The sequence below is a fragment of the Physella acuta genome, unplaced genomic scaffold, assembly GCF_028476545.2.
Source record: "Physella acuta isolate Inbredline_101_S28 unplaced genomic scaffold, ASM2847654v3 ptg000738l, whole genome shotgun sequence".
Lineage (NCBI taxonomy): Eukaryota > Metazoa > Mollusca > Gastropoda > Physidae > Physella > Physella acuta.
Window position 1 is genome coordinate 1,117,501 of NW_026732256.1, and position 11,586 is coordinate 1,129,086.

At 31.7% G+C, this 11,586-nt stretch overlaps 1 protein-coding gene and 1 long non-coding RNA gene across 2 annotated transcripts in view; both read right to left on the reverse strand.

Annotated features, from left to right (window-relative positions):
* Nucleotides 1-6,447, reverse strand: part of LOC131950151 (uncharacterized) — a 6,794-nt gene extending 347 nt beyond the window's left edge. The window contains exons 1-5 of the mRNA XM_059312200.1: nt 6,438-6,447; nt 6,053-6,241; nt 5,758-5,943; nt 5,137-5,328; nt 2,966-3,097 (exon numbers count right to left, since the gene is read on the reverse strand). Of these exons, the coding sequence (XP_059168183.1) occupies nt 2,966-3,097; nt 5,137-5,328; nt 5,758-5,943; nt 6,053-6,241; nt 6,438-6,447 (709 nt within the window). The remainder of the gene's footprint in view (nt 1-2,965; nt 3,098-5,136; nt 5,329-5,757; nt 5,944-6,052; nt 6,242-6,437) is intronic.
* Nucleotides 6,448-6,656: 209 nt separating this feature from the next.
* Nucleotides 6,657-11,173, reverse strand: LOC131950111 (uncharacterized). The gene is made up of 3 exons (XR_009388284.1): nt 11,027-11,173; nt 10,516-10,572; nt 6,657-6,758 (listed from the first exon to the last, which is right to left on the reverse strand). It is a non-coding gene; the product is annotated as an uncharacterized LOC131950111 (long non-coding RNA).
* Between the last annotated feature and the right edge of the window lie 413 nt (nt 11,174-11,586).

Below are 11,586 nucleotides of genomic sequence, written 5' to 3' on the forward strand. Positions count from 1 at the left end.
ACACATACACATATATATATATATATATATATATATATATATATATATATATATATATATATATATATATATATATATATATTATATTTTGTCTAATTTTAAATATAAAGATATATATTAAAATTTAATATATATATTTCAAATTTTTTTTTTTTTTGAAAACCGAATATTAAGTGCATATTAATTTCCATGTTTAAAACAAAGGTCTAAGACATAATTTATTCGTAAAATAGATGTCTTGAGTAAAGTTTGACAACCGATAATCAAACACAACTTCCAAGTAAACTATGTTATACACTACATTTGAGATGATGATCGTCCTATTATTATTATTACACCTTAGTTCAGCGTCGCCAAAAAAAAAAAACTATTATGATATTAACTAACGTAAACTCGGTGATTTCTGGTAAACAAAAGTGGGTTTTTGTTTCCATTTCCCTGTGAACACGAATCATTCTGGTAATTGGCAAATTATAGTTTATTTTCGATTTCTAAAAATCCTTCAGTATTTGATATTTTATATCATATAACTATGAACTAGCATATCCTGGGAAATATACGCCTCTTTTTTTTCTTGAAAAACATAGGTTCTTCTTCCCTTAAACTTCTAAATTCTATAGACCTATTCAACTTAAAATTCCATCAGACCTCTAACATTATAAAAGAATATACAATAAAGTTGTGTGTAGCTCACTGCTGCCTTATTTTTACTGTTTATCATTGTTACCAGCTTACACACATATAATATATGTTAACAAATTTTATGTTGTTTTTTACTTTCTCGTATATACGTAGTATAGAGAAAGTATTGTAATCGTGCAAAAAAAAATCGAGATTTTTACAAATCTCGACGTTTTACACCTCACTGATACGGAAAAACATAATTTTGCAATCTTGTCCGTATGTCTGTGTGTGTGTGTGTCTGTGTGTGTGTCTGTCCGTGTGTAAACACGATAACTTGAGTACCGTTACAGCTAGGTTGATGAAATTTCATATATAAGTATTTTATCAAAATCGTAGATCCGTATCAACTTTTGAGCGATTTCCGATAACCGGAAGTGGTACTTTTCCTACTTTGAATTTTTTAAAAGCCTATAACTTGAGTACTATTTCAGATAGATAAATGAAATTTCACATGTAAGTAAAAGATCTAATTCTCTACCTTCTGTAAAATTTTGAGTAATTTCCGTTGACTGGAAGTAGTAATTTACGCTACTTCCGATTTCTCAAAAAACTAATGTAAATTTTAAAAGTACTAATAATATTGCGCACTATTATGCGCTTTTTTTATTTGCGTTCACTTGGTGTGCAATTAATTTGTCTACGAGATTTTATTCTATTTTTAAAACTTTAAGTATTTAAAATGGATTAAAAATCATGTCTATAGCCCGAGTTTCCATCCCCTGTTATTTTATATAAGAATATTCGAGAAAGTTTAGGGGAGATCACTCCCGGTTTTTTTAAAATTGAAAATTATCTCACTCTCATCCAAAAAATATTAAAGCTCCACGAAAAATACTTTTTTTGTAAATGTAACCAATGGCAATAATTAGCTACTACTTTATACAAAGGTGCATGTTTATGAATAATGTTAAAAGTGAATTATAAATAATTACAAAGTCCATTTTTACTTTCTTGTACACAGAGTATAGAGGAAGTATTGTAATAGTGCTTAAAAATCACAGGGAATTGTGTTAGTTTTCATCGTTTTTCACCTCAGTACTTCATCATATACGGAGCGCAAGGGACTTATTTTAATCGGGCAAAAAAAATGTAGATTTAACAAAATTCCAGCGTAGTATTCGGAAAAAAACTGGGCTTTGCAATTCTGTCCGTATGTCTCTGTGTGTGTATTTGTGAACACAATAACGAGTAACGTTACACCTAGGTTGACGACATTTCATATATAAGGATTATATCACATTTGTAGTTCTTATTCAACTTTTCACCGATTTACGGTAACTTAGGCGGAACTTATTTTAATTTTGGTTTCTCAAAAACCTATGACTTTACTACTATTTCAGATAGACAAACAAAATTTCAAACATAAGTAAAATATCTAATCCCTTGTCTTCTGTTAAATTTTGATTAATTTCTGTTGACCGGAAATAGTGATATACGAAATTTCCAATTTTAAAAAAACAACTTCCAGTGCAATAATGTGATAGAAATTATTGTATTGTTATTTCAAAACCTATTTTTTAAAAGACAGAATTGAATCGTATATAGAAAAAAAATTAACACAAAGAGAACAAAGGACAAATGAGTGGAGGATTAATGCTGTATAAATTCAACTTAGTTACCTTTGACGAAAAAAAGGAGAAGAATTAGTACTATGTACGAGCTTAAATAGAACTTAAAATATGCCAGTATTAAGTCTGAAAAAGATCTTACACAAATGTATAAAATGTGGTCTATTGATACGTTACTTCCTTTATCGGTATTTTTAAAACCAGAAACAGAGTAAACTACCTTTTGTGTTATTGGAGAACACTCAAAAATTGGAAGTAATGAAGTTATTGTATTTCCAGTTAAGATTTCCTGTTATTAAAAAACCGACTTAAGTTGAAATTACCTTATGCATTCAATGTATACTTATGTCTCATTTCGTCCATCTAACCTAAGAGTTTTTCAAGTTATTGGGTTTTGGTAAACGGAAGTAAAATAAGTACCACTTTTGGTTACCGACAAATTATTTAAAACTTGGATAAAGAACTACACATTCGATATTATGATTATTTATTTAATTTCATCAACATAAATTAAACTGAATTCAAGTTATTGTCTCCACAGGTGACAGACGCAAAGACATACGGACAAAATTGCAAAACTTAGTTTTTCCGTCTCAGCGAAGTGTGAAACGTCAAGATTTGTCAAGATCTTGTTTTTGATTTTTTGAACGGTTACAATACATCCTCGGTACTGTGAATACAAGAATGTAAACAATGTTTATAATGAAACTTACAATCCATGCAGTAATCACCGACTCTGTTAGGCATACATTCTTTACAAACTCCGGTGAACTGGCAGTCTTGGTGTCTACACGTTATACTACATATGTGGTCACAGTGTATGCCATACCTTCTTTTCGTACATTCTAAAATTAGATATTGTTTGTAGTTAACTAGAATCATATAGAATCATTAATACAAGAATCATATATATACACATATTATATATATATATATATATATATATATATATATATATATATATATATATATATATATATGTGTGTGTGTGTGTGTGTGTGTGTGTGTGTTACGGTGAAAGCCCGAAGTCGGCCAATGCGCGGATCGGCCAATATCGCCTCCCATAGGTCGGTCAAAGTCTGAAACTTTGCTTGAATTCGGCCTTTGGCCGGCCAGTCCGCGTACTTTTATGCCGTAAGGATCATGAAATTAAGTCTTCATTGATTATTAATTAAAGTAAATGACAGAAACATTCACATTTTTTATTGTACTATAGTCACAATCAATCAATATTATTATTTGTTACAAAAAGTTGAACTTTTATTACATAGCAGCTTGTTATTTTTACACTTGCAGCTATATAGTGTGCACTTATTTGTGCAATTGCAGCAAGTGTAGCCTTGGCCCCCAATCAATGATTGTGAAGATGCAATGGTTCATAGTGATTTTTCCTCAGTGCAAACTGACGACAAGAAGAGCAGTTTTCCGTGAAGAATTGAAATCTCACTTCTAGCATACAGTTGTTTTAGAACACCATGTTCCGTTCCTAATTTGTAGAAACCGCCCTCGACGCTCATAACAACAGCAATCACGCTTCGGGTATCACCGCGACCTCTGTCAACATCTGGAACACGGATGCGTACATTGTCACCCACTTCACCATCTTTAAATTTTGTATTTGATGTTTTAAGCATCTTAGCACCTTGAGTTTGCAAGTCAGTATGAGCTGCTGACCTGTGTTCCATGATGTCTTGTTTGTTGTGACACAATCTGCAGGTAATGTTCCCTCCGTACCTTCGTCTGCTTCGTTGGGTATTCCACAAATAGCATGGAGATCGTTGCCACAGGATCCACAAGAATGGGCTGCACTACAATGTTTTTCACAAACTATACATAATCTGTTGGCCACATTATTGTCACGCAACTGGTCTGGACGTTGCGCCACGGCAGTAGATGTGTTAGCCTAGGAAGAGAGCCGGCCAATGCGCGGATTGGCCGGCAATTTCCGCGCTTTGGCCGCACTTCGGGCTTTGATCGTAACATATTTATATATATATATATATATATATATACATATATATATATATATATATATATATATATATATATATATATATATATATATGATTCTTTTATTGCTATTATATTATGTTATGTAGTTATTATCGTGCCAGTAAGGTAATTTGTATTTAACACAATTATTCGACATCGTCATTCAAAAACGTTTTAAAGATAAGTCAAATGCATATTTTTTTCATGTTTACAGCATTCCTCCTCTACAGACAATGCAGACATTGCCTGGTATTATGTTTGAGCTCTCGGCTGCTAACCTAACAGTTTTGAGTTTGGATCTTGACATAATACTGAGCATTACATTCTTTTTTATCCCATGGATTTCTAAACTGATGAACTCTACTTCATCTACCATAATAAAGAACATACATTGTTAATTAATAGTGACATTTAACATTGGTAATTTTATACATACATCGCCTATCAACTAACTTGAAAAAGTAAAAGTTTGGCTAGCAACTGAACAAAAATATTAAAAAAACTAAAAAAAATAATTCTTTAAGATAATAGCTTTTCTATACAGCCAATCCAATTTTTGTTACAAAAGTGTAACTAATATAAAACATTGAACTGTTGTTAGAAATTAAAAGAAGTTGTTAGCATTTGCACCATTAGTAATATTGATTTAAAAAAAAATATTAAATCGGGTACTTTTTTCATTTTTATTACTGTTTTCTTTTTAATGGTCATATCAGACAAAAATGATTGACACAATATAAAAAAAAAGTTTTAATAGCAAACTGTAAATAAAAATGCCTTTTAAAACATGGATTTCTTTAAATATAAAAAAGTTTGTTATTTAAATGTATATAAAAAATCAATCAATTAATAGATTAATTAAAAATTTTCAAAGCCAAGAGAAATAAATTACCACCATATGCCTGAATTCCACACATTGGTAAAACATTGCTTGTGCTTAAAACGATTTTCATGATGAAATCATGTTTATCAAAGTTGAATTCGTGTATGAATGCAAAGTGATCTAAAGCTCTGGAAAACACAAGCCTGTCTTCATCGTTGAACATTTCGACAATAATATTATTCAGAGATGTATCCGAAGTTTCTACAAAATATAAAAATTATTATTCAGAGATATATCCGAAATTTTTAGAAAATATCAAATAGTAAATAAAACATTTTCAGAAAGTAAAATTATTATTCGTCTTAATGAAGTTTTTCTCTGTCTCTTTCACACATTCAAATATACACACATATATATGTATGTATATGTATATGTACATACATATATACACATATGTATGTATAGTTAGATATATAGTAGATGTATATATATATATATATATATATATATATATATATATACGTATATATATATATATATATATATATATATATATATATATATATATATACATATATAAAACAATTAAATACATTGCAATAAACTTAGCTTATGCTAATCTGTCTAATCTTCATATATTCATTTTTAATAATCATATGTATGGATTTCTTAAAATATATACTTTCTTACCTTGTGTATGTATTACAATCTGATAGACTTCACGCGGCCAATCAAATTTTGATTCCAAACTGATTTTTTTCCCAGGCCTTTTTATAATTAAACAATTTTCCTCGATATTTTCATGTACGTAATTTATGCTGTGACTGTGGTTGTCAAAGCTTATGGCAACATTTGCTTCTTTTATAAGATCTCTTCCTAATTGAAAATGGTAAGTATTTTAAATTATTAGAAGAAGCAATGTGTCGAAATATGAAGATATTAACGGCTAAAGCTTAAATATAAATTATCATATAAAAATACTAACCACCGTTTACTTGGAGTTTGCAAATGGAAGCATTTGAATTAAATATGATTTTAATTTCAGTTACTACTAATTTGCTTTTGCAAAGAATCTCGACATTATATGAATCGACCCTAAAATGCGTTGACTCGGGACATTTGTTCTCATTTCCATTGAGGAATGCATGAAGAGTTGCTGCACTAAAATTACTGTCTTTAAAAGAAAACATTAAATATTAATTTCAAAGATATTGACATAGTTATAGATACAGATACAGAGAACAATAATACTGATACAGTTAAATTATAGTTATAGTTACGGATAAAGCTACAGAACAAGATACATCTAGATACAGCTGTAGACAAATACATATAAAGAAACTCACATAAATACAGCCACACACACCCACACATCCACATCCTCGTTCACATTCAAGTACAGGTAAACGTGCATGTACTTGTGCACATACACATACACTTACGTAAACACACATAAAAGATACAGTTCTAGAAAAAAAATACAGAATACAAAATTATTACATATTTTGTTGTTTTCACATGGAGATTAATCTATCATTTACACGACCCACCTTTATGAAAAAAAGTTATTCTAACAGAAATAAAATAGGTCTCCGCCTTAAACTTGATGTGTACAAAATTTGTTGAATAGCAACTGCCGTTTTCGCGTAAATGTTGTGGGTATATTTCATTCGCCAAAAACATAATATCTCCTGTTTTAATTAAAGAACGTTGATTAATGACATGAGTATGTTTATTAAGAAGAATATATATATATATATATATATATATATATATATATATATATATATATATATATGTATGTATGTATATATATATATATATATATATATATATATATATATATATCGATGGTCTCGGTCGCAAACCGTCTAACTCAAAAAAATTCGATTTTCTTTTTTTTACATAAATCAAAAGCCAATATGATTCCTCATAATGCCTGAAAATATTAGAGAAATCTGTTGAATGATTATTGAGATATAATCAGTTGAACAAACCGCTTATTATTTCTAGCGCTAAAAATCTCGGCGCAAAACGAATATCGCTATATTTGTCAGTACACTTTTGATCGGGAACGCAGTAGCACGCCGTAATCACACAATTTTGCAGCACAGCAGTCACAGTACTTATAGGTAAGGATATTTGATTAATTATGTTCAACTATTCTATTACATTTTGTTATTTTAAGAATAATAAACAAATAGTATTTGTTTAATATAGCCTATTTCCAGATTATCAATAACCAAACTGATTTGTTTACAATTTTTTAGGCTAACACAATACTTTGAACCTAGATCTTCATTCTAGAATCTAAATATAAATCAAAACAATATTATTCGAATTATATTTCCACAAGAATGTGCAATAAATTTAATTATTGTTAATTCACTACTAGCTTTAGATTGAGGGTTTAGATACGTGTTAAGAAATGTTTTTTATGGTAGGTTACAAAATGTTTGGCGTACATGTTTAACGACATGGTTAGTTGTCTTTAGTAAATGCTTTTATGATTAATTTTAGAACAGACAAGCATATCTCAACACACCAGCCTCTCTCAACATACCAGCCTCTCTCAACATACCAGCCTCTCTCAGCATACCAGCCTCTCACAACAGACCAGTCTTACCACATAACAGACCAGCCTCTCTCAACAGACCAGCCTCTCAACATATCAGTCTCTCTCAATAGACCAGCCTGTCTCAACAGACCAGCCTCTCTCAACAGACCAGCCTCTCTCAACACACCAGTCTTACCACATAACAGAACAGCCTCTCTCGACAGACCAGCCTCTCTCAATAGACCAGCCTCTCTCAACATATCAGTCTTACCATATAACAGACCAGCATCTCTCAACAGATCAGCCTCTCTTAACAGATTAGCCTCTCTCAAAAGACTAGCCTCAATCAACATATCAGCCTCTCTCAACATACCAGCCTCTCTCAACAGACCAGCCTCTCTCAACATACCAGCCTCTCTCAAAAGACCAGCCTCTCTCAACATACCAGTCTTACCACATAACAGACCAGCCTCTCTTAACAGATCAGCCTCTCTCGACATACCAGCCTCTCTCAACAGATTAGCCTCTCTCAAAAGACTAGCCTCTCTCAACATATCAGCCTCTCTCAACAGATTAGCCTCTATAAACAGACCAGCCTCTCTCAACAGACCAGCCTCTCTCAACAGACCGGTCTTACCATACAAGACATCAGCATCTCCCAACAGACCAGCCTTTCACAACAGACCAGTCGTAATATACAAAAGACCAATCTCTCTCAACTGACCAATCTTACCCTCCAAGATACCAGCCCCTCTCAAAAGACCATTCTTACCATACAAGAGACCAGTCTCTCTCAGCAGACCAGTCGTAATATACAAAAGACCAATCTCTCTCAACTGACCAATCTTACCCTCCAAGATACCAGCCCCTCTCAAAAGACCATTCTTACCATACAAGAGACCAGTCTCTCTCAGCGGACCAGTCGTAATATACAAAAGACCAATCTCTCTCAACTGACCAATCTTACCCTCCAAGATACCAGCCTCTCTCAACAGACCATTCTTACCATACAAGAGACCAGTCTCTCTCAGCAGACCAGTCGTAATATACAAAAGACCAATCTTTCTCAACTGACCAATCTTACCCTCCAAGATACCAGCCTCTCTCAACAGACCATTCTTACCATACAAGAGACCAGTCTCTCTCAGCAGACCAGTCGTAATATACAAAAGACCAATCTCTCTCATCTGACCAATCTTACCCTCCAAGATACCAGCCTCTCTCAACAGACCATTCTTACCATACAAGAGACCAGCCTCTCTCAAAAGATTAGTCTTATCCTACAATAGACAAGCCTCTCTCAACACACCAGTCCTACCATACACCAGCCTTTCTCAACAGATCAGTCGTAACATTCAATAGACCAGCCTCACATAACAGACATTAGACACCATTCTCTCTCAAAAAGACCAGCCTTACCATACAAGAGACCAGCCGCTCTCAAAAGACCAGTCATAACTATCAAGAATTCTATGCAACGGATATTCGTGCACTGCAGTACACGCCTGATGCTACTGTCTACTTCAAAGTGAATTAGCAGATAGCTGGCAATTGCTAAGCTAGGGTCATAAGATTATGATCTCATCTGTAGCCCCTGTCAAGTTGTACAAGAGCAGAAAAAAAGATAAAAGTCGTCATATTTGAGCACCTAAAAGCAAGTAATAAACACACCTTTTTATGATGATTTCCCTGATTTTAAAAATATGTTGCCATTTTGATGTTTCTTTATGTGACGTTTATTCAAACAATAAATTTTAAAAATAAACACATTTTTTGTGTTACATTTTTGTAAAATAAGTAAACATTAAGTCAGTATTAATGTGATTAGTGTGTTATGTCTCATTCATAATATATCTGACAATACAGTTTCTGTTTTTACTATTATCATTCTACAAACCCAGCACCCACCAGATTAAGTAAAATAAACTGTGAGAATAGAAAGATTTAATAAATAAAGCATAACCTTTAACAGTTAACAAGTCTAGTGCTAATCACAGACATAATGAATACAGTCGAAAGCGATAAGGCCATACTAAAACATCTCTACTAAAAATTAAACTGACCCCATTATGTAGAATAAACTCAAATAATTAAAATATGAGCCCAAAACTATAATCTAAATATTATGAAGTGGTAATTATAGCTTAAAAACATAAACATAACTAAATCACGTTCATTGGACAAAACGAACGAACGCGGCTGAGACCGAAATTCTCGGCTCAAAACAGCTAAGTCTGCGCGCGCTCAGATAGACGGTTTGCACCGAGAATTTTAGACCGAGCAAACCGTCTATCTTTTTAAACCTGCTATAATTGTGTAAATATCACCAAAACCCATTTTAAAACGCTACAGTATAGTCGGTAGAGAGTTTCTTCGGAGATATCATTAAAAAAAATTTGTATTAGAGCAATGGAGAAGGAAATAATCAGTTTTTTGTCTCTCCTGTAAAATTTACATTTTCGGAGTTAGACGGTTTGCGACCGAGACCATCGATATATATATCAAGATTGTATAGCATTGTAAACTGAATGTTATATTTCTTATTTGTTTTAGAATGTTGCATAAGATTTAAAATCCTTTTCTTTCTGTTGGCGGTAGACTTTCTTCGACTGAGCTATGCTCCCTCTCCCCCCACCACCCACCCCCTCCGAAAAGATGCCTGGAAGAAACTCTGTTAGTGATAGATTATATATATATATATATATATATATATATATATATATATATATATATATATATATATATATATATATATATATATATATATATATTTCGAGATTGGATTATAGAATTGTAAACTGAATGTTATATTTCTTATTTCTTTTAGAATGGTGCATAAGTTTTAATTAATCACCAGTAAAAGTTAATTGAAATTATTTGCCATTACTTACTGTAATAACAACTTGGCCCAAACCAACCTTCTATACACCCATTCTCAGCCATTGCATCTATCGATTGAAAGAGTATGTTAAGAAACATGATATAGTTAGCAGTGCATATACTTTTATTTTAACGATACTATGATCTATTAACTAGGACAGTAAAATTGAAATTAGTGAGCAAATTTAACATTTTATTTTCAATAAAATACATTATTTTACATTTTAATTACATTTTCTTTATTCATTGAAACCTTTTATTTCAAGCCATACCAGTGAACCACACACGCAAAGTTTTATCAGTTGTTATATTAATCTTAAATAATAGTGTATTGAAATAAAAAGAGTTGTTATTTTACACAACCAAAACAAAAGATTTTGTATGTAAAAGGATACGTTTTCAGAATATTTAAATTCTTGTTTTGTATTCAATTATGATGTTAAATTATCCAGTAATTGTATGTCTATGAATAGCCATGACTTCGTTACAAAATAGAGCGTATCAAAAGGAAATAATATTTACCTATGCATTTACCTGGTAGTGACCACTCTCCATTATCTTGGCATTTTATAATTGCATTCCCTTCAACTTTATATCCTCTTCTACATTTCAAATGACATGTGGTACCGTTGCAAAACCTCCATTTTCCATTTTCTAATGTTTGTGGCGTTTTACATTTAGTTTCTTCGAATAAAATTTTAGAGTTAAAAAACAAAGAACAGTTTTTATTTTTATGTGTAATTGCCTATTTCTATAACGGAATATGCAATGCAGCATAATGAATGATTTTAGGCTAACACAGATATTTGAGATTTACCCGGAAGTCATGCCTTTAGTGCCTATTCCGCTTTCTTAAAGTAAAATACTAGATCATTGCTAGTATCACCGATACTGAAAACACGAAATTAATTGAGCACTATTCACGGAGGAGTATTTTAATTACGCTAATAATATAGTATCATTGTAGAGACGAATAAAAAACTAAACTTTTATGTTAGACTCTATTTGTAACGCTACAAATAAATAAACAAAGCTATTTTTTTTAAATTAAGCTAAAATGACGTATGTCATTTGAGTCAGTT